Genomic DNA, 25,236 nt, shown 5'->3' with positions numbered 1-25,236 from the left:
CCCTAGTTCTTTTTTCAGTGTTTTTTATATGATAATGCCACTAAGTTGTCCAGGCTAGTATTGAACTTATGATGTTCCTGCCTCAGCTTCTCAGGTTGCTAAGTGTATAGGTATGGGACCCCACATTTAACTTATTTAAGAAATTCTTTACATGATAGTCAAGAAAATATTCTCCTGGTTTTTAAATAAAAACTTCTAGTTTATATAAAGTTTATTTATATTCAGTTTAACCTTGGAAATTTAGGTTTTTACTCCATCTGGAGTTGTAGATTTTTTAAGTGTGAAAAGTCCTCTAGTTTTTTACTATTTGTACAATGGCACCATTAGCATATGCAGAGTATTTGCTTACAGGAAAGTCTTCTGGATTCTGTATTCTAATAATTAATTTGTTACTTTAAAAAAATCCCTTGACTAGAAAATTCTTGGTGTGCATGTGAGATTGTGTGTTTTGTAATTAGTTCTACCAATAAACTTGGTAAAACTAATTAGAAAACTTGTTAGAATTTGTGTATCAGAGTTTCTCAACTTGGATAGACAGTATTGACATTTGGGGATGGATTATTCTTTTTTGTGGAGCATTTCTCCATCATAGGCTCTACCCACTGAATGACAGTGGAAAGTCTCCTGTACCATCATTGTTCATGTCAAAGTAGTTTACAGGTGGAAGTGCAAAGATTAATGATACTTTTATACATCTGTGGTTGATATATTTACATTTTTATGAAATCAGATCTTATAATTCACAGTCATTTTATTTCTCCATTTAGGTTTTTTTTTTTCACTATGTTAGAGGTTTTTTGTCATTAAATTTATTTTTTGGATTTTGACCACTTAAAAGCATTCATTATTAATAGAACCTTTTTTTTTTGTCAAAAGACTAATTTTTAGAGCAGTGTTAGGCTTATATAAAAAATAAGCAGAAAATATAGATCTCATTTATCCTCCTTCTACCTCCATTTCCTGTTTTAATATCTATCAATTACTGTGGTAATTGATGAAATCATATCAATACATTATAATCAGCTGAAGTCCATGGTTTACATTAGAGTTTACTCTGTGATGTAATATTCTGAGTTTTCACAAATTCATGATAATCTATATAATGTTACAGTATCATATAGGATAGTCTCACTGACCATAAAATCCCCTATCATTTTACAGCTCTCTTCTCATTCCCCCATCAAATTTTTAAATTTATCACGAAGTTTGATTTGTTAATATATTTTGGGGGATTTAGTATGTGTATCCCTTTTGTTTGTTCATTTGTTTACGGTACTGGGGATTGAAATCAGGGCCTCATGCTTGTTTGGCAAGTACACTACCAGTGAGCTACATTCCAGGCTCTTTTTAAAAACTTTTTAAAATTCTGGATCTAGATAGGGTCTCCTGAGTTGTCCAGGCTGGCCTCAAACTTCTGATTCTTTTGCCTTGCCTTCCCAAGTACCTGAGATTGTGGTTATATACCACAAATCCAGGATATATCTATATTTTATCAATGAGATTACCTGTACTTTTCCCTTTTTATTCTTTCCATTTTTAGCATCAAGGCTTTCTTATCTTAACAAAATGAATTGTAAAAATATCATTTTTTTCTGTCTTTAGGAAGTGTATATGGGATTCAACTTATTTCTTTTCAGAATATTTTGTAGAATTCATGGCACTTGGGCGTGAAATTTCTGTTGTTGTGAGATTTTAAACTACTGTTTTATTTTCTTTAACTGATTTGGCACCGTTCAAGTGTTTTATTTCTTTGACAAGGCACATTTTTTTTCTGGGAAATTCTCCACTTTACCTCTATGTTTTATGGCATTGTTTATAATATTCCCTTATATTTTAGATATATTTATAGCTCCTTATCATGTCCCCTGTTCACCTGTTTAATTAAAATATTTTCTAATTTCTAGTTACATTTTGTATTCGACTATTTAAAAGCATTTTTTAAAATTTCCAAACATAAAAGTTTTCTGGTTAACCTCTGTTGTGGATTGATTTTCCTCCTCCCTCCCTTCTTTCTTCTTTCTTTCCTTTTTTTAATTTGACCCTAGAGAAAATGGTCTATGTAGTTTTTTTTCTTTATGGGTATTGAACCCAGGGGCACTTTACCACTGAGCCACATCTCCTGCCCTTTTAATTTTTTTATTTTGAGCCAATTCTCACTATGTTGCCAATGGTGTCATTAAAATTGGGGTTCTCCTGTCTTAGCCTCCCGAGTTGAGTTGCTGGAATTACAGAGTTATTTTAAGAGATATCATCAACTTCTGCAAATGTTTATGTGCCCATGAAAGCTCTGTGTATTATGCATTTTTTAAGTTGTAGGTTGTTCATTGTTAAGTTTATTACTTTTCTTTAAATATTTTTAATCCCAATTTATTGTTTACTGCTTCTGACAGGCACTGCACATGTATTAAAACTTGACATCATGATTTTAGATTTATGCATTTCTCCTTGATTATATTTGAATTTTAATGAGGCCTAATACTTTTCTTGTTTTTATGGCCCAACCTTTTTTTAAATTGCTTTTATTTTTTAAATACATGACAGTGGAATGCATCACAATTCTTATTATACATATATACCACAATTTTTCATATCTCTGTTTGTATATAAAGTATGTTCACACCAACTCATGTCTTCATACATATACTTTGGATAATGATGTCCATCACATTCCACCTGCCTCCTCCCTTTCTGGCCTAACCTTTCTGTTCTTGTTGTTTTGCTATTCATGTACCCTTCCCTTCTAGATGCTTCTTATGTACATAAAACTGAATTGTGTTCTTTAAATTCTGATTGAAATGTCTTAACATGAGATCTATCATCTTACCAGATTTTTAAATATATAATCTAGTATTGTTAATTGTAGTGATATGTTTTATAGTAGATACATATGATAGATGTATCTGAGATCACTTCTATCCAAAGAACAGCATTTAGAAATTCTTTTGAGGTTCTACTAGTGACTGGCTCTATAGAACTTCTTCTGAAATTTTATTTATGTGTTTTTCTTCAAATGTACATGTATATATATGTACACTTATAATATTGGCAGTAGTTTTCATTCAGCATATTGAGGACATTGTGCCTTGTATTGTTTAAGAGAATTCAAAATAAACATTTTTTTAATTTTTCAATATTTACTTTTCCTAAACTTGAGGGTTTTCTCTTTGTTTCTACTCTTTTGACTTTCTCTATGCTGATTTCTAACTCTTGAATATATTTCTTTGGATCGATGTGTTTCAGCAGTTCCAAAATGTCTTGATTATTTTCAATTTAAATATTACCTTTTCACATTTTAAGTTCTCTTCAGGAATTTTGTTTAAACTTTGCATGTAATCTTCTATGTACCTTTGCATATTTTCAAAATTCTGTGCTACTTTCTTAATATCCATACCCTGCATCCTCCAGTTTACTTATTTTCTTTTCACCTTTGCCAATCTCTTAAACTTTCTTATTTCAATTGATATATTGTCTGTTTCTATAAATTATAGCTGTTTGGTTCCTTGGATTTCCATGGAATTTCTCTTTGCAGATATTCAATTTTTTTTAATTAAAGAGGAGATATTTCCTTGTCCTTTCTTTTATTTTAAGAGAGAGAGAGAGAGAGGGAAAGAATTTTTAATATTTAGTTTTTAGTTTTCGGTGGACACAACATTTTTGTTTGTCCAGACAACATAAATAAAATGTAAAGGTATCCTGTATTTATGTATTGGAGAAAACATAAATATATTCTATATTTATGGATTAGAAGACTTAATATTGTTGAAATCTGTATGCTTCCCAAAGTGATCTGTAGATTTGATGCAAATCCTATCAAAATCCCGATGTAATTTTTTTTTATTTTACAGAAATGGAAAAAACAAGTAATGGAATCATAAAAGATGTTGATTATTCAAATTAATCTTGAGAAAGAAGAACAAATCTGTAGGCACCACCCTTCCCAATTTCGTAATATTATTACAAGAGCTAAAGTTTTAACTTAATTGTAGAGTACATCCTGCCATGAAACTTTGGATTCAGTTTTCACACCTCCTATCCAAACAACAATAAAATACAAAATCACACTAAGTAAGTCAGAATGGTATTGGCAAAAAGGACAGTATAGCTCAGAAATAAATCCACCCATATGTGGTGATGTAATCTTCAACAAGTGTCAAGGGTGCACAATGGGGAAACGAAATGGTGTTGCGAAAATTATCTATAAGCAAACAAATGAAATTGGAACCTTAATGTTACATCATATATAAAAATTCACTAAAAAAAAGATTAAATGCTTACATATAGGATACAAGACTAAAACTATAGGAAAACAGGGAAATCTTCATGACATCATTCTTAGCAGTGAAATATAAACTCAAAAGCTTATATAGAAAAGGCAACAATCAACAGAGTGAAAAGGGAGCCTATCCGATGGAAGCTAATATTTGGAAACCATATATCATATTCTGGGCTGATACTCCAAAGTATGTAAGGGACTCCTTTATCATAGTAACAGAAAAACCAATAACCTAATTACAAAATGGGTATTGAACTCAAATAATAATTTCTTTAAAGACCACACAAATGCTTTTCATGGGAATATGAAAAGATGCTTTTCATCACTAGTGATTAAGGAATGTAAATCAAAACCACAATAAAATATCATTCTCACATCTGTTGCTGAATCTTACTAGTAAACAAATAAAACTAAAGACAGCCAACCACACACTTGTGATCCCAGCTACTTGGAAAACTGAGACTGGAATATTGCAAACTTGAGATCAGTTTTGGCAACTTAGTGAGATCCTGTCTCAAAAAATAAAATAGTCTGGGGTATAATTTAGTTCTAGGTTCCATCCCCAGTTCCACAAAAAATAAAAAATAAAAATAAAAAAAAGACATGTATTGGCAAGGATATGGAGATATTAGAACTCTACATATTGATGGGAGTAAAAATGGAAAATAGAATAGAAATTACTTTAAAAGTTAAAAATGAAATCAGTACCTTGATATCTATATCCCCAGGTTCATTGCAATATTATTCACTATAACTAGGGTATATATAGTAGCACGTGTCCGTTGAAGGATGAATGGGTAAATGTAAACAATGGAATAATACTAAGCCTTAAAAAAGAAGGAAATTCTGCAATATGTAACAGCATGAATGGCAGTGGATGACATTATGCCAAGTGAAATAATATAGAAGGACAAATATTGCACAATTCCAGTTATATGAGTTATGTAACTCATAGAAGCAGAGAGCAGAATGATGATTATCAAGGACAGAGATAAAGAGAAAATGGGTAGTTGGTTGCTTAACAATGCATATAAACGTTCAAGAATACAAAATGAGTAAATTTTAAGGATCTGGTGTACAACTTTATGCCTATGGTTAACCCTATTGTTTTGCACACTTAAAAATTTGATTTTTTAATAAAAATAAATGTTTTCAAGTCTGAGAAAATATCACAGTGTATAGGAGCTTATACAGTATAGGTAGACTTGAAAAGTATCACCTTTTGTGATATTTTGGATGGGATCCTAGAACAGAAAAACTGAAATTAGGTAAAACCCAAGGAAATACAAATAAAGTATAAATTTTAGTTGTTATTAGCTTTATCAATATTGGCTCATTATTTGTGACAAATATACCATAATGATGTTAGATAATAGCAGAAAGGGCACCTGGATGTGATTGATGTATATGAGAACTCTGTACTCTGTCACTTTTCTTTCAACTTAAAACTATTATAAAATAGGAAGTATATTTTTAAAAAAATATATTATGAAAATTTGGTGGTTGAAAGAAAATTCCCTGAGACTAAAATATTAACAAATGCATCCAGTTAATGTTTTTCTCATTAATCACATACATAAATGTTGGACAAAGTACAATAAGGTATTCTAGGTAAAAGATGAGTTAAGAAAATTTTAGCGCCGCATTAAAAAAAATTGTGTGAGAAGCTTTTAAGAAGTATACTTGATGTAATTTGGGACCTCTGTTCATATAACTTTTTAATTTTTTTTAATATATAGATGAACACAATACATTTATGTATATATGTATGTATGTATGTTTGTTTGTTTATTTGTTTATGTGTTGCTGAGGTTCGAACTCAGTGCCTCACTTCTGCTAGGCAAGCACTCTCCCACTGAGCTACAACTCCAGCCCTGTTGACAAGAGCACAGGTTGAAGGAATAGTACTCGGTTATCTGTTTGCAATTGGGGATGAGGGGGGCACTATCAAAATATCTTTTTTTTTTTTTAAGAGAGAGTGAGAGAGAGAGGGACAGAGAGAGAGAATTTTAACATTTTTATTTATTTTTCTTAGTTCTCGGCGGACACAACATCTTCGTTTTTTTTGTATGTGGTGCTGAGGATCGAACCCGGGCCACGAGCACGCTACCGCTTGAGCCACATCCCCAGCCCCTATCAAAATATCTTAATTTCAAATATTTACATCTTAAATTGTGTAACAAGTCAAATATACAGTATTATTTAATAAACAGGATACTTCATAAATAGACATTTGTTTTTTAATTAATTTATTCTCTGTAGCATTATAGGCAAGTTTTTTGTCTGTGTCTTTTTTATTCCAGCTTAGAAATGAAACTTGGCTCTCAATTTATCTCATATGATTTTACTCATGATTTCATTTATTAGAAGGAAAAGTTCAGCCTTTTGTTTTCCTGACTTTATGTTTCCATACCATGTTATGAATGATATTAGCCTTCTCTAGAAGCTGTGGCCATTTTATTTCTGCTGTCAGTTTTGTACAACTAAAATTCTTGAGTTAATACTTTCCTTTTATGCCTATTTATTATCTTTCTGAATTGTCAAATTCTTTTAAGAATTTTAAGAAAGGTCCCCAAATTTGGAGCTTTCTCTAAAATAGGTACTTAGGAATCAATGTGCCCTGCTGTCTTTAATCAAAATAGTATTAGTAATAGAGCTGAGGTAGCAGACATTTTAAAAATATTTTCTTTTCCTCACTATCATTTCTTCTGATTCTTGTCCTATATGAATAGCATTAGTTTTGAAGATGAGGATATTTAATAATACAGGTTGAAGGTTTGGTGAATCTTCGAGTATCTTTGAAAGGAGTAGATCTAGGACAGTGTTTAGTTTCGGCTATGAACTATGTTAGTGTGGGTAAACCACATTCCAAAATTTGATATCCTTATATTTACTAAAGTTATCTGTTCTTGGTGTGGACGGAATGACCCTATCTGTCTTGAAAGACTAGTATACACATACTATGTGCTAATATGTGATTTATCTTTTTTGAGTGTTTAGTTTTATGTTTTGCTTATCTTTTACAAAGGGAGAATATATTTATTTGTTTTCCAGGGATTGATACAAAGTGCAGGCTGCCATCTAGAGACAGGCTTATCACTGTAGATATAATCACAACGCTCTCTGTTTTTAAGGCATTCTAATGAATTTGCAAGTTTTCAAAAATATTCTTTATATAATAATTTGTGAGATAATCCCCCAATTTTTTCATGTACTACCCAGACAGATTACATGTATCTCAAGATATTTATAATTGAAATGCTCATTGGAAGATAGTCAAAGTGTATTCCTTTTCTCTAACATTCCCCCAGTACTCATTCTCAGATCTTAAGAAAGATTTATATAGACACTGAATTACTAGATCACTAAAGTCCTGCATTTTTTTGTAAGCATTTGTTTCTTTTAGTGAATCCTAAATTTTAGTAGTCTTGGCACTTATCATTTCCTAACCAAGATTTACTCTGGCAATTCATCCATGTTTATTTACAATATTTCTGTATCTTATTTTCACTTACAATGTGTTCTTTACAAGATGAAGTAAAGTAAAAATGAAACAAAAAAGGAGGCTGAAAAAAGAGGAGATGTCTTCTCATATTCTTAGGTTATCTTTGGTAACATACTACATTAGATTTCACTTATGAAAATTCTGTATTTAAAGCTTTAAAATAAAAAGTTGATTCATCCATGGAATGGTTATTTGACATGTATCTACTATTCAGAATATTTTTTGTGCTAGGCAGTGTTAGCATATTTCAACCATACCCAGGTTTTGGTAAATTTGTTATATCATAAAAGCTATAAACCTAAGAGGTTGTTATATTTTGATATTTTGAACAAGTAGTTTTGCTGCTGAGTTATGTTCTGCAGCTTCTACTTCTATCTGTACCTATTTCTACTTCAGACTAACATTGCAGAATAGGGGAAAGGGAGAATAAAATTGAGTAAGGAGGATAGGGTAAGACAGTTTTCTGCGCCATGTAGTTCATTTTTGTTGGGGCATGGGGGTGCATTTTGCTGGTTCCTTTTTGGCTTGAAAATTACTTCTTCATTCACTTAACTTATCCCTGTGATAGACAATAAGTGTTTGGACAAGGGTAGTTATTGTTGGACCTGATCTCTATTCTGGAAGCTATAGGTCTGGATGGTAGAAAAACTGTTGGAAATAACTTTGCCTGTTCCAGGATTTATAAATAAATAAGTGTGAAGAAATAGGAAAAGAGAGAAAGAACTAGGTCTCATTCTCCAAACAGTATTAACCTGGGAAAGTTCATATATAGAAATTTGGCTTCTAGTAGAGCTCTAGGTAGAAACTAGAGCTTTTAGCTTGATTCCAAAATTGACAGAATAATTTATCAAAAAATAAATAGCCTCTTGTTTCTGGACCTTTTGGCTAAGATCAAAGGTAAAAATGAGTGACCAAAGGAGGGGAACCTAATACTAACTGAAAACCTTATGTGCTGTAGGCATAATGTAAGATACTTTATATTTATTATCTCATTTAATTGTCTTATCCTTGTTTCTTTAACAGATATTTTTTTTAATTCCTCCTGTATGTTAAGTACTATTCTAGGCATTAGGAATTACAGTAGCACCTCTGCTGTGCAGTGGTACCATCACCACTTAAAATGTCAAGTTGAGGATGTAACTTAGTGGTAGATTGCCAGCCTTTCATTCAAGAGGCCATGGGATGGATCCCCCACCACCAGCACCACACACAGAACACATGACTGAGTGCAGAGATTCTTGTTTAGAATAAATAGCAAGAAATTAAAAATGAAATAAAAATAAAGATTAGAAATTTGTAAATTCTGGAGATCAATAAACTTTTCCATTGTAATATATCTTAGTAACTGGTGGAACAAAGAATTAAACCCTACTTTGAGTCATTCCAAAGATTCTAAACCACTCTTGAGGATTCTGCTCTATGTTGTGTTTACTATACCCATAATTGCAGTCTCTTTTAATAGTCCATAATCGATAATTATGCAAGCCAATGTTTTCCAGCCCTATTTTCATATTGCTTTCAATTTTATCTTTTGTGTCCTGTGATACCATGTAAGTAAATGCACAATTCTGCATTTCTGGCAAACTTGTTTTAAACATTCTTACCCCTGCCCACTAATGAGGGCATGTTGATAGTGACTACACAAATGCCCCATATGCAAGGTTTTTGTTTTTCCCCTTTGAAAGTGGGGATTGAATCCAAGGATGCTTTGTCACTAAGCAATATCCCTAGCCTTTTGATTTTTTGAGACAAGATCTCTCTCAGTTGCTTAGGTGCTCGATAAGTTGCTGAGACTGACTTCAAATTTTTGATCCTCCTGCTTCAGCCTTCTGAGCTGGTGTTATAGGTATGCACCACTGTACCTAGCACCCTTAGGCAAGGTTTAAGAACTGTTTGATAGTCAGATTTGTTTTTAACATTTCTTTGAAATGGCTTTATGCATTAATTTGTTGGAGTAATATGTTCACATAGTTCATTTTTTTTAAAATGCAAAGGATATGCAGTGGGATGTCGTCCTTCATTCCTGAGCCTCAACTACACTTTGTTGTTTCCAGCAACCAGTTTTGGCAGATACTTGTGTATCTTTTCAGAAATTTTTTAATGGTGCACAGACATGTATCAATATCTCTCCTTTAATGTGTGTGACTTGTATCCTACAGATCTTTCTAGAATAGTCAAGCTTGATTGTATTTTGACAGCTCCTTGGATTCCATTGCGTTTCACAGTCAATAAAGAATAGTGGTTAGTTATAGCCAGTCTGTCTGCGCAGAGACAACAGATGAGCTACTGACAAATAACTCTTGCAAGTTACTAAACTTTTACATGCCTGAGTTTTATGATCTGTAAAACTGGAAAAATAATAGTAATTCTTCATAGGATTGTTGTAAAGGTTAAATGTGTTAAGATGAAGTGCTTCTTAGGAGTGAGTAAGCCCCAAGTTGCTGCTACCACCACCATCATTATTTTTTTCTATTATTACTTCTTTTATTTAATTCGATATTTATGGACATTTGAGTTTTTTATTCCTTTTTTCTATTACAAATAATACTCAAGGAATAACCTTTTACATTCTTTATTTTGCACATTTATGGATGCTTTGCCATAAATATAATCTCAGGATCAAAGAGTATGTAAATTTTGAAATTTTGATAGACATTTCTAAAATTGCATACCACAGAGGTTTTACCAAGTTATGCTTTTACACAGCAGTTTAACAAAATTTAAATTCTTAAGTATTTGATAGTAGCTTTCTATTATTACTTCTAATTCTGGGATTATTTGTTAGAAATGGCAATTTCACAATTCTCTATCTTATTGGAAATATTATCTTGTCAAGACTGCCTGTTCAAACAGCCTTTTATGTTTTTATATAAATTATGTATGTTGGTAATTTATTTTTTCAGCATTCTCATAGATAGCTTGTTAGTGTTTAAGAGAATGGAAGATGATGCTGTTTCCCACTCCTTATTTTCAAATATTTATTTCTTTGAATGTATATAATTTCACATCTTTGTCTTTATCCATAATCTTATGATAAACTTCTATTAGAAAATGTGTACCTTTGAGACCAAAAATGTTTAGTCAAGTGAGATTAGCTCTTTGAGTACTAGTCCTGAATTACAGCACTTTTTTTTTTTTTGAACCTTCTCAAAGAGAGCTTAATATTAAGAGGGAAGAGTAAAAGATGTTAGCTGTTTTTCAAATAACTGAAGGAATGAAAAGATTAATAAGTGGTGGTCTCTGACATACATTTCTTTTACAGATGTTCACAGAATACAGTGGAGGAGTATGATGCTATAAAAATCAATATAATGAACAAATGCTTTAAATAGAAAAGAGTACTACTGTGAAAGCAGGACTATTTGGTATATCAACTAAGAGATGACTGGTGGTAGGAAACAGTTTTAGTAGAGTCACAGGATCCAGCTGGAAAAGAATGAATAGTTTGAAAGTAAGTAAATAGACTTATCTTTGGAATAGTCATTGTAGCAGCACAAGGATTTTCCTCTTAAACAAAAAATTCAGTATTCAGTTTTTGTTTGTTTTCAAAGTTATGTTTTTATTTTATTAGTAATGTTTATTTGTATATGAGTCATCAATCACCTTCAAAGGTGTTAAGCTTGAGGTTGTCTTTTCATAGTGCTTTCAGTACTAGTTACCATTTTGTTCCTTCTTGTTTTATTACACAAATTAATGGAGGAAGATAGTCCTCCCTTTATGAACAGATATAACTAATTTATTCAAAATATAGTTAAAACTGTATGTGATGACTGCCATAGTAGTCATGAAAATAAGAATTAAGCATTATTTACAATTGAATTATCTTAACAGTGACATTTATAGTTATTACTGAAATCATAAAATTAGCACTGTCCTTTTTCTTAGAATTAAAAAAAAACAGTTTACCAAGACATTAAAATTTACACATTTTAAGTGTGTAGATTAATGACTTTGGGCATTAATTTCTTTTTATTGCTTAGTAGTAGTACCCCATAACTTAATTCTTCTATTGGATCTCTATACATATATTTTCTGTGATGGAAGAGACTTAATTTGTATAAATTTGCAGTGCCTTTTCATTTACAAGTCTTTGCTTTTCATCAGTGTGTTTGCATTTCTGAAGACTAAATTCCTAGGAGTATAATTCCTGAGCCATTCATGAAAATATCCTTGCTATTATGGCGTTACTCTAACCCCTTACCTTTTAGTATTAAAAGAAAATTTATAATTCTTTTAAAATATGGATTTCTCCTGAAATTAATATTGAAACTTCTGAGAAGTCTCTAATAGTTGTTCTGTTTAACAGACAACCACAATACTTTTTAAATAGCATTAATGAGGCAGATGTGGTGGCACACACATGTAATCCCAAGGACTCAAGAGGCTGGGGCAAAAGGATTGATTGGTGAGACTCTGTGTCAAAATTGAAAATAAAAAGGGGCGGGGATGTAACTCATTGACAAAGTACCCTGGTTATTCCTCAGTACCAAAAAAAATAAAGTAAAATAAAATGTGGAATAATTTAAAACATAAAACTAATCCTTTATTATCTCTGTTTCTGTGATTTCAGAATTTGTGAGCAGCTTAGGTAGGGGGAATCTGCCCTACCATTTCTCTTAAAAAGTTTTAGGCTAGGGCTGCTGTTACTTAATTCTTGTCTAGTATAGGAGGACCCTCTACACTTATTTACGTGTCATTTGCGTCTGCATACTGCCCTGAGTATATTTATATTGTGACTTCCCCCAGAACTGTAAAAAAACAAAAGGAGTGATACCAGGCTACTTCTATGATCTGGTTTCCAAGTTACACACAGTCACTGCCTCCTTATTCTATTTGTTAGATAAGGTTTACTAAATTCAGCCCATTGTTAATAGGAGTACATTAGGCCCTGAATAACAAAAGGTGGGGGTTATTGGCTAGGAAATCATCTTGGAGGTGGACTACCAAAGGTATTAAATTAACAATGGTCAGAATGTTTAAAATATATTAATGTGTATTTGAATAATTCTGAAAGGTAAAAACTCTTGAGAAAATGATATATTTTTATATAGGTTTTGGGATTCTGAAGTGAATTACTGCCTTGTTTTTCAAAGTCCAGGGAGAAATGAATGGAAAAACAACAAAATGTTCACTATGTATCTCTTTGGGGACTGGGGTACTAAAGAATGAACCTGGAAACACTTTTCCACTAAGCAACATTCCCAACTCTTTCATTTTCTATTTTGAGGCAGGGTCTGGATAATTTACTGTGGCTGGCCTCAAATTGAGATCTTCTTGCCTCAACCTCTGAGTTTCTTGGATTTTAGGCATGTGCCACTACACTGTATCTTAATAAAAATTAGCAGCAAATACATTTTATAAACTGTGTTTTTTTTCATTTCTAGGGGTACACTACATAAGCCGTACACCTAAATTATACTCAATCTCAGGATAAAAATCTGACATTATTACATGTATTTTTAGATTAATGCAGAAATACTAATTAATTGTTATACTGATTTAAAGAATTCCATTTGTTTTTCCGATTTAGACTGGCTATAGAATAAGATTTCTGCTTACTCACAAAAGTGACTGATGAAAACTTTTTGTACTATTTTTGAAAAGCAGTCATGGAAAGGCAAATTCAAATAGTTGAAAACTAAAAAGAGTTCATTAGTTTGGGTTCAAGATCCTTCAACTTCATTTCCATATGGCTCCAGAATGTTTTTGCCATGACTTTGATTCTAAAAATTTTTGTAAGATATTTTTGAAGTTACTTACTTTATGTATTCTTTTTTTGAAAAATAATAATGTATATTAATTGTGCCAATTAATGGGTTTCAATATGACGTTTTCATACATGTGTATATCATGCTTAGATCATATCATCCACCAGCCCTACTACCTTGTCTTGCTCTCCTGTTTCTTTCCCTCCTCCTTGTCTCATTCTCCTTCTCTATATCTCCTTTCTACTTCAGGGTCTACTTTTTTAAAAATTAGTTTTCTCATATAAAAGAGTACTTGTACTTTTATTTGGTTCTGCCTTATTTTGCTTAACATGATTGTTCTCCACTTTCATACATTTTCCTGCAAATAATATAATTTCATTCTTTTTTGACTGAATGAATCTCCATTGTGTATATAGACCATACCTAGGCTGACTCAACATCTTGGCTATTATGAATATTGCCACAATAACCATGGGTATATATGCTATCATCTGTAGGCTGATTTTATTTTCTTCAGGTATGTACAAAGGAGTATTATAGCTGGATCATATGCTAATTCTGCTTTTCATTTTTTTGAGGAATATCATTACTGTTTTCCATGACTGTACATACATGCCTACCAACAGTATCTAAGGATTCTCTTTACATTCTCACCAACATTTGTTACTTTATTTATCATGTCCATTCTGACCCAAGGACTGGGAGATCGGGGAGATGTAATTGCAGTGCAGTTTTATCTTATATTTGCTTGTTGACTAACAGTACTGAGCATTTTTTCATATATTTACTGTTCACTTGTATTTGACAAGTGTCTATAGATCACTTATGGTTTATTGATTAGATTACTTTTGTTAAGCAACTGCTCTAACACTGAGCCACAACCCCAGCCCCAGCGCAGGATTTTCTTTACAACAAACATATCATACCTGATATTTTTTCCTTTGGCCAGTAATTTTTCATCAAATATTTGTGCCATCCAGTTTTATAGCTCTAAATACCAATGTCTTTGATAGCAACTTCCAAACCTTTTACCTACTGGACATTGCCACTTAAATACATAATTAGCCGGGGTGGGGGCACTTTTTAGGTACCTTTGTTGCTTCTATTTCTCTAATTTCCTTTATTATAATTTTTAAATTTCCTTCATTATAATTTTTAAAATTTGTTCACCTACAGTGTTAAAATATACATTATATGTAACCATTTTTTTTTCTACCTCTTGCTGCCACCTTAATCTAAGCCATCATCACTTTACTTTTAAATTATTATTTAGCATTTTAAGCAAAAGATTTTCAGCTCTCCTTCACTCTTCTCCTATTTGGTTTTTTTTTCTCCACTTTTACTCTCAAGTAGAGTCAGATGCTTTGTTTGTTCATTTTTGTGTCTCTAACACATCAACCAATGTTTAGTATATATTGGCTTGATATGTGAGTGAGGAAGCACTAAATAAGTGCTTTGTGAACTATGTGGAGTAAAAAAAGAGTTATTGTTTACCAATCTGTCACAAACTAGTACTTTTGTAAAATGCAATCAAATAGAATTTAGGAAAAATGAAATATGTATTTATTAGTGTCATTTTATTAGCTACAACATACTGTCAGATTGCTATCAAAATTTCTAAGCACTTTCAAATTTGTACTTACAGTATCCTTATAATAAACCTTTTTTGGTAAGCAGCTGTTTGCTGACCATACTCTCAGCACAGTACTAGATCATGTTCATCATTCTATAACCCACAGTTAAAAATGTAAAAACTAAATGAAATATTACTCTCCTTGGTAGAGAAGAAGAAGGCACTTCAAACCCTCTGTCATAATATGAAGGCTAAATCCCGTTGGGTTACTACTTTATGAAAAAAATTTTTTGGTAATACTAGTAAAATTTAATAAATACTCTATGCATTAATCAGTTGTTTTCAGGGGACTAAAGAAAACATAATTGTCAAGTTGTATCTATCTCATAAAAGTAGAAGACTATTCTCGATCTATTTGTTTATGTGTTGATAAGAAAAGTAAAACTTTTGGTGAAGTCTTAAATTTACAGATTTAGAAATATTTTAACCCAAAGAGTAAATTATATATGGCACTTTCCTGAAAATGTTTGCTCATTTTGCATTTTTTGTTTATTGTCGTAAGTTGATTATTTTCTTGTTTATATATCTGAGCTGAGAGGAGAGTCATTTCGTAACAGAGTTTAGTATCAGGATTCATAAAAAGATACATAGCTGAAAGCAAAAATGACTAAACTCAAGAAAATCTGTGCCTCATTTCCACTGGTAATTCCAGGCAGAGTTTATGTGTTAGTTTTAATACTTTCCAAATCCTTGATCTTCAGTTCATTTTGCTTTAGAGATCCAGAAGTTTATACTGAACCCCTGTTGGTTATCACTTTGTGTGCTCAGAATGCCTCACTCAGATAGTTTGTCCCAGATCCTTCTGTCTTTGAGCTATTTTCCTTTCTAATACAGATTAATTAAAAAAGACTTTTTTTACCTTTATTTGTATAGTCACATATTCTACTGTTGACAATGTATAAATAAACCTGCAAAACACTAGCTTGTATTTTGAAACACAAGAATGTTTCTCAGTGTATTATTTGCAATATCATATCTCAGGAAAAGAAGTATTAGATGCATATCTAAATTGTCATTAACTTAAATGTGTTTGTTTTCAGGATTTTTGTTTTATATTTTGGTTTTAGGGCAGCAACAAACAGTGTTGACATGAAACTGGCCAAAATATACAGTTTAAGAAGAACATTGGGAGTATGCAGATAGATCAGTAATAGATTAATAGATAAGTAAATAGACATCAATCCAGCATTATGTATGTTATATATGTAATTAAAAGGAAATAGAATTTTAAAAGAAATGTATGCTCATTTTTAGTTAAATTGATATGTTAGCAGATATGTGAATCAGTTTTAAAGCACTGGACAGCTCATTTTTTATTAGTGAACATTTATATTTGTGGATGAATTACCTAAAAGGAACAAAAAGGGAAATTATTTACCAACACAGACTGTCTTATTTCTTTACCAGTATTTCCCATACTCTGTCTCAACAGTGAAGACAAGTATGAATGAATAGACAAATAAAAATTTGAGATTCATGTTCATACTTGTTGAACAGATGATTTACAAACAGAAGTTTGAAAATATTTAATAGGATTTACAAATACCAGGTGAACATTTAAGAGTACATTAACACTGTGACTGAAGAGAGTATCTTAATTGGAAATTCACAGAATGCATTTTTTAAAGAGTTCAATATGATCAGTGTTTTTTTTTTTTTTTGGAGTTGAAAATTGTGCAGCTCACTGAAGTGAGAAAAAGAGGGAGAAGACCATCTTTGGTGATATAAGGATCATAAATTGTAAATATTTAAGGGACCTTGATGTATGTACATAAAGGCATTAAGGAAACATTTGTACACACAGATCTGGTGGTCAGAAGAGAGAGATAAGCTTGATTAATATGCCAACGCTAAGGTGTTTGTATTTGGAAGTAGAGGGAAGAGATTGTTTAAGATGCTGCTTAAATATTTCTGGCTGATAATTAGGATGAAGCTCTTTTTAACTAGGCAATGTTAACAAGCCCAACAGATTTTTTTCTTAAGGAAGAGAAAATTATGTTCAAGACTAAAAAAAATGAGTTTATTTCTATAAAATTACCATTTTGAAAAGTTTAAATTTCCCTGAGTTATAAAACAAATCATACTTTTATCTTTTATTCATTTGCTTTATAAATTTGTAAACTTTTGGATGAAAGTATGTTTTGTAGGTGAATATTATAATATTTCTTATATTTCATAGCCATGAAGCTCATGACTGCTCTGGTGAATGTTGCCTTAAACCTCAGTATTCATCAGGATAATACACAGAGACAGTATGAAGCTGAGAGAAATAAAATGATTGGGAAAAGAGCCAATGAAAGGTTGGAATTACTACTTCAGAAATGTAAAGAGGTAAGTAAATTTCATTGTAACTGATGGAATATGTAGTAAATATAAGTAATTTTTCTTTGTTCTCTGCGGAAAGGTTTATATTTATTATTATTATTAGTTGTTCAAAACATTACAAAGCTCTTGACATATCATATTTCATACATTTGATTCAAGCACATTATGAACTCCCATTTTTACCCCGTATACATATTGCAGATTCACATCGGTTACACATCCACTTTTTTACATACTGCCATACTAGTGTATGTTGTATTCTGCTGCCCTTCCTATCCTCTACTATTTTTAAAATTTATTTTTAATTTGTTTGATCTCAGAGTTCTCAGATAAAACTGGATTGTTCATTGCTGATTGGCTAAGTGCCTTCTGAGGTAGACAAAGATCATAGACAAATCAATTTTCAAAAGAAGGCTGTCTGAACCTTAGGCAGCTCAGAAAGGTTGTCAGGGTATGGACTCAGAAAGCACAGTAAATACTTAAGTCATAACTGTAGGCCAGAAAAGTTGTGTTTCTAGGAGAAAGCCAAAGCCTGCTGATATATAAGGTATTACTGTAAATTAGGTTGGTCCAGATTTTGTTTGTTGTTGTTCATTTGTTGTTTTCTTTCTTTCTTTTTTTTTTATTTTGCTGTGCTCATGATTGAACCCAGGAACTCATGCAAGCTAGGCAGGCTTTCAACCAATGAACTATACCTCCTTCCATTGGGCCCAGTTTTAGACTGTTTTTTTTTTTTTTTTTCTTTTGGGTACTGGAGATTAAAACCAGAGATGCTTTACCACTGAGGTACATTCCTAGCCCTTTGTATTTTTTATGTTGAGACAGGGTATTGCTAAGTTGCTGAGGCTGGCCTGGAACTTGTGAGCCTCAGCCTTCCAAACAACTGGGATTACAGGTGTGAACTACTGCACCTGGCTTAGAATAACATTACATATATATGTTGAAACATTTTAAAACTGGATTTTTAATAGGAACAATTTTATAATCTAATTGGAAGTAAAATTTTTAGATTTGTAATAATATACCTTTTAACTTGAGAAAAGAGTATCACATTGCTGAAAAGGAATTGTGTGTGTGTGTGTGTGTGTGTGTATGAATAATGTGTTATTCATGGGTAAGAAAAAGCAATGTATCTCTAATATATTTTTTTAAGAGAGAGAGAGAGAGAGAATATCTTTTTAATAGTTTTTTAGTTTTCAGCAGACACAAATCTTTATTTGTATGTGGTGCTGAGGATCGAACCCAGGCCACACGCATGCCAGGCGAGCACGCTACCATTTGAGCCACATCCCTAGCCCTCTCGAATATCTTTATTATCCATTTTGTATAAGTTTTATAGGACTGCTGGAATGAAGTACCACTATCTGAGTAATTTAAACAAGTGAAATTTATTTTCTTGTAGTTTTGGATGATAGCTGTCCAAGATCTGGGTGTTGACAAGACCATGTTCTCTCAAGGCGTTAGGGAAAGATATGTTCTAGGCTTCTCTCCTAAGAGCATGACTCCAGTCTTCATGATGTTCTTCCTGTGTATGTTTGTCTGTCTTTACATCTGTTCTATTTATAACCAGTACAAGTCATGTTGAATTAGAGGCCTGCCCTACTCTAGTGTGACCCCATTTTTAAGAATTGTTTTGTCACAACCTTGTTTCCAAATAAGGCCATATTTTGAGTTACTGTGCATTACAACTTAATTGTACAAATTTTTGAAGAACATTTTTTAACCCCTAACACATTATGCTTGAAATGTTGTGGAGGTAAATATTGGAACAGGGCTTTATTAAGTATTGCCAACTAAAATGTAGGACTCTTCTCTTTTTTTTAATGCTTTTATTAATTGTTGATGGATCTTTATTTATTTATATGCGGTACTGGGAATCAAACCCAGTGCCTCACATGTGCTAACCAAGAGCTCTACCACTGAGCTACAACTTCAGCCCATAAAATGTAGGACTCTTATGAATCAGTTTTCTATAGTAATTAATAAAGCAAAAGGAATTTTTATAATTCACAATAAGTTACCATAATTTGAATGATTTACTCAAAAAGTACAAATGGTGCCATATATGATGATATTACTTAAAATTATTCTTACCTTACAGTAGAGCAAAAGCCATATATATTTAGCATAAAACTCTGCTTCAAATTTTATTTTTCTTTTTTTTCAGGCTAGTAGTACACATAATACCATACTCATTCTCTTCTGATGCTGGACAGTAGTGGTTCACATTCAGCTACACAATCATAATACTCTCTGAGGTATACTGTATTGCCAGTAGTTTTTTGGATATTGTGTTGTCAGTTTTTTTATCCCATCATGGCTACAAAATGCCCATCTATGTGTATACATTAGATGTTCAACACTCTATTATAAAATAGGCTTTGTGTTAAATGATTGCCCATCAGCAGGCTACTAGTTTAAGTGTTGTGAGCACATTTAAGGTAGGTTAGGTGATGCTGTGATATTTGATAGGTTAAATGCATTGCTGACTTAACAATATTTTAAACTTAAAATGGATTGATCAGGATATAATACCATCTTAAGTTAAGGAACATCTTTCTCTGTTCTCAAACTTAGTAAAATCTGAAATAGCATACAGCAAAGAATAAATCTGAAGGAATTTTATTATCATGTTTTTAGCAATAGGAAATATGTCACTGGACATTATTATACAGCAAATGATAAGATAAATTGGAATAATAAATACCATATCAAGTGTCATGTTATAGCACTGCTTTTGAGTAGTAAATAAACTTTATCTCTGATCACTGATGTTGCCTGAAACTTATCTTTCCTGTAGTAGTTTATTTTGTTCCATTACACCACTGTTTTCTCTTATGCCTCCTAATTGAGGAACTTGGCCTACTTTCAGTTGTGAATTACTCAGATGGAAAGTAATATTTGGTTACTTTAGATGGAGTAGGAAGTTCTTGTAGAATGACAGATATATTGATCACTGATGATCCCTTATCTAAGGAAAACAACACCAAGCCAAAGACCTGATTTGGTGAGATGTGTAGAAATTTAGGCCTATTCACAAAGCAGATGATACTTTGGAGATAGGAGCCTGATCACTTTACCTTGTTAGTCATTGTGTAGTATATATCTATTTTTTCTTCTTGTTTCTTTTCTCTTTAATAAATGGGGATTGAACCTAGAGGCACTACTGAGTTCTTTTTCAATCCCCAGTTGTTCTTATTTTTTTATTTTTAAACAGGGTCTCACCAAGTTGCGGAGGATCTTGCTAAGTTGCTGCAACTGGCCTCAAACTTGAATTCCTCCTGCCTCAGGCTCCTGAGTCCTTTAAATTACAGATATTCACTACCATTCCTGGCTAATCCGTGTCTAGATAGAGACAGCAAGAGATTTAAGGTGATAAGGCTGTAGAAATAATGCAAGTATACTGGTTATTTCAAACATCTATTGCATAATGAGAGAAAGGATAGATAATAACCAGGATTTTAAAACAGTTGGAAATGTTCATTCCAAATAAAATGGCCAGTTTTTCAATTTACATTTTTTACTGTCTTTTCTCCCCCCACCACCTACAAGAAAACCAGGATGAAATCGAAAATATGATGAACTCTATTTTTAAGGGCATATTTGTTCATAGATACCGGTAAGGGATTTTTAAAGTCATTTAGAAAGTCTTTACCTTAGATAATTATTGCTTATTTGTAACAGACTAACTGTAAAGCCATAATACTCTACTGATTATTACTTTTGTTTTCTGGAAAACAACTGTGGCTATAAATGCTATGTAAATGACATGTGGAGAATATGCACTTATTACTGCCACATTCTTCCAAACTCAGACTGTCTACTGTTGGAGGCAGCCTATGGACTTGGCATTTGTTCTAATAGAATATTTATGTGATTATTAAATTAATGTAGCCTTAATAAGATATGTTTTTCACATTTGAAAAAAATTAAATGCTTTACTTCTTGATCTGTGTTACTTACTGTCTTGTTTAATGATCAAATTAATGACTAATCTTTTTTAAACATGTCTGTTAAGAAGAAAGAGGACAAGAATAAGAAAGGAATTGTTAGCGAAATATTTTTTGTCATACTACATTACGAATGAGTTTAGTTTGTCTTTCTGTGAAGTCATAAAACTTTGAAAATACTACATTATAAAAGCATATTTGACATAAAATTAATAGATTGTGTACCTATATTTCTGTTACTTAGATGCAGTATATGTATAGGTAGATACACTCCAATAGAGGCACTGTTTTCAGATAGATTTGAAACTGTAGTTGATAAATTCATATAAAGCAGTAGTTTAACGTAAGAAATTTTGTGTGTAGGTGTGTGTTTATATATAACTTTGAGATTTTAGCAGAATTTAAACATTTTAACTCAAAAGTATATAAATATCTTTTGAAACAGGACCAAGGCCTTAGTTTTAGTATGGATTGTCTGGTTAGATCTTTATATCCTCTTTTTTGCATAAACCTTGTACATAATCCAATACTGACCCATTTATTTGAAACAACAAGAAAAGAGCTTACATGTATGTGGCATGTAGTCATGTAGTCTTTTGTTCTTTGTGGATGTATAATTGAGGTAAAACTGCACATTTAATTGTATAATTGAATGGGTTTTGACATATTAAGTACCTGAAAAGCCACAAGATAAATAATAAGTCCATCAACCTTAGAAGATTTTTCTTGGCACTTTGTAGTTCCTCCCTACCTACTTTCTCAGCACTTTACCCTTGCATCATCCTGTTCTGCTATTTGATTCATGGTTCTCTTTTAGACTTTTGCAGCAATAGAATTATACAATATATATTTCTCATTAGTCTGGCTTTTTTGTCTAAAAAAATTAGTCTTTCACCATTAAATGTATTATTTACTGTAAGGTTTTCATAGATGCCATCTATTAGACTGAAAAAGTTTGTTTGTTTCTGTTCTTCAGAAAGTTTTAATTCAGAATGTACATTGGATTTTATGAATTGCTTTTCTGCATCTAGAGATCATTGTGTAATTTTCTTTTTGAACATTGTTAATGTGATGAACTGAGTTATTTGACTTTCATATGTTTACATTTATTCATGGGTCAAAACCCACAGTCATGTTGTAGTTTTTTCTTTTTATTTTTTAATGCTATATTTTTAAATATTATTGAATGTGATTTGCTAGAATTTGCCCAAGAAGTTTTGCATCTTCAAAATATATTAATCTCTTTTTATTTTAATGGATGTATCTGACTACTTTAGGTATAAAGATAACAATACTGAACTTGTAGATTGATTTGCATTCTGAGCTATTTGTCCTTACCCCCATGCTACCTTCTTTGAGTAGCATTTGAGTAAGATTTTTTTTTAAATGAAGTAACTTTTTTTTTCTATAGCTTTATTTTATTCATTTATTTTTTATGTGATGCTAAGGATCGAATCCAGGGCCTCACATGTGCTAGGCAAATACTCTAACTGAGCCACAGCCACAGCCCTTGAGTAAGATTTTTAAATTAGGCAACATAGTATTTCTACTTTGTTCTTCCTTTTCAAAGTTGTTTTGAGTATTGTAGGTCCTTTGCAGAATACAAATTTGGGGATAAACTTGTCCTATTTTACACAAAGGCTTCAGAAGTTTTCATATGAATTGTAATGAATCAATTCTTTTCTAATTGTTTTCATATTTTATCTTGTAACTGCGATTTTATTATTTTGTGTTAGATTGTTCCCTGCTATTACACAAAAATACAGTTTTTAAAGTTTGTACAAAGTAATTTTATCCTAGCAGTTTTGGTCAGGGTGTTGTGCGTTTTGTTTTATTCTGTTTTTTTTTTTTAGGTTGTTTAGAACTTTTCTACATGTGAGATACGGTCATTTTTGAATAAAGAGAGTTTTACTTTTTGCTTCTGTTATCTCTTTACTTCTAAAAGTAAAGTATCTTTATTCTAATTGATGCATCGTAATTATACAAACTTATGGAGTATAATCTGACACTTAATACATGTGCACAAATGTAGATAATGTCAGGGTAATTAGCTTATCTGTCACTTAAGGCATTTATTATTTCTTTGTGGTAGGAATATTTGAAATTTTCTCTACTACCTATTTTGAAATATTTTCAGTTAATTGTTGTGAACTATAGTTAGGCTGTTGTGCTGTAAAACATTAGGAGTTATTTTTCCTATCCAGCTGTACCCTTCTACCTGTTAATAATTCACTCTCTGTCTTCTTTTCCCGATGTCCTACTCAGGCTCTGGTAACCACCATTCTCTTCTCCACTTCTTTGAGATCCAACTTTTGTTCTATATATGTCGAAGAACATATTCTTTCTGAGCCTGACTTGCTTCACTTAACATAATGTCTTCTACTTCATCTCTCGTCTCACAATGGACAAGCTTTCATCCTTTTGATGACTGAATAATATTTCATTGTATCTACATATCACATTTTAATTATCTGTTCTTTTGTCAGTAGGTGCCTAGGTTGATCCTTTATTGGCCATTTTTTTACTGTCTTTGTGAAAAAGTCTGTGTCTTTCAGTCTTTTGAAAACTGGATTGTTTTTGTCTTGAGGTTTTTATTAACTGGTATATTCTAAATATTAGTCCCTTGTCAGATACATGGCTTGCAGATATTTTCTCTGTCAGTTATGTCTTCATTATTTTGATGGGTTTCAGTATCATGAAGAAGTTTTAGTTTATGATAATCCAATTTATCACATATTTTTTTCCTGTGTTTGTGAATTGATAGCAAAAAATATCTTTTCCCAGACCAATGTACTGTAACATTTCTCTATATTTTCATCTAGTAGTTTTATAGATACGAGTCTTACATTTAATTTTTTATCATTTTTTTGTAGTTTTTTTTTATATGGTGAAAGATGGGGATCTAGTTTTCATCTTGTGGATATATATATCCAGTTTTTCTGGAACAGTTCAAGGAAGAAACTTTCCATTCCTCAATGTACACTATGGGTACCTTATCCAAAACTGTCCACTGTTATTTGGTGGATTTATCTCTAGGAACTCAATTCTTTGGAGTCTATGTTAACACCATGTTGTTTTGGTTACTATATCTTTGTAGTATCTTTTGAAGTCAGGTATTATAGTACCTTCAGCTTTTTTTGCTCAGGACTGCTTTGGCTATTTGGTACCTTTTGTGATTGAATAAAACTTTTAGTTATGTTCTGAGAAAACATATTTGCTTTGTTAGGAATAATATTGAATTTGCAGATTGATTTGAGTACTGTGGATATTTTAATAATAAATATTTTTTTACTCCATGAACAGGCAGTGTCTTTCTATTTACTTTTGTCCTCTTCAATTTATTTCATCAGCATTTTGTTATGTTTGTTGTAGAGATTAGTCACTTGTTTAAACTTATTCCTAGGTATTTTATTTTTACTTCTTTTCACTTAAGTTTGTAGGTATTGCGAATGGGACTATTTTATTGATTAGTTTTTTAGCAATTTTGTTTTTGGCATATTTAAGTAAAAAAGCTACTGATTTTTGCTAATTGTTATATCCTACAACCTTAATGAAATTTATCCTTTTTAAGAGTTCAGAAGAATCTTCAGTTTTTTCTATATATCAAATCATGTCCTCTATAAACAAAAATAATTTACTTTCTTCTTTCCTATTTGGGTGCCCTTTATTTCTTTCTCTTGCTTTATTCCTCTGCCTAAGATTTCCAATATTGTGTTGAATGAGAACAGTGACAATAGACATCATTATCTTTTCCTTCATCTTAGAGGTAATGAATGATGTCAGCTTTTACCTATTCAGAGTATTGGTTACAATTTTGTCCCATGTGGGCTTCATTATCTCAA

The 25,236-nt window shown here is 31.7% G+C and overlaps 1 protein-coding gene across 1 annotated transcript in view; it reads left to right on the top strand.

The window, feature by feature from the left end:
* LOC144255853 (cohesin subunit SA-1-like) overlaps positions 1-25,236 on the top strand; it is a 98,379-nt gene that overhangs the window by 51,533 nt on the left and 21,610 nt on the right. Inside the window, exon 6 of the mRNA XM_077800872.1 lies at positions 17,299-17,450. Coding sequence (XP_077656998.1) covers positions 17,299-17,450 — 152 coding nt within the window. The remainder of the gene's footprint in view (positions 1-17,298; positions 17,451-25,236) is intronic.

Source organism: Urocitellus parryii, chromosome 7, assembly GCF_045843805.1.
Source record: "Urocitellus parryii isolate mUroPar1 chromosome 7, mUroPar1.hap1, whole genome shotgun sequence".
In the NCBI taxonomy this organism is placed as follows: Eukaryota; Metazoa; Chordata; class Mammalia; order Rodentia; family Sciuridae; genus Urocitellus; species Urocitellus parryii.
This window is presented reverse-complemented; position numbering and strand designations above follow the sequence as displayed.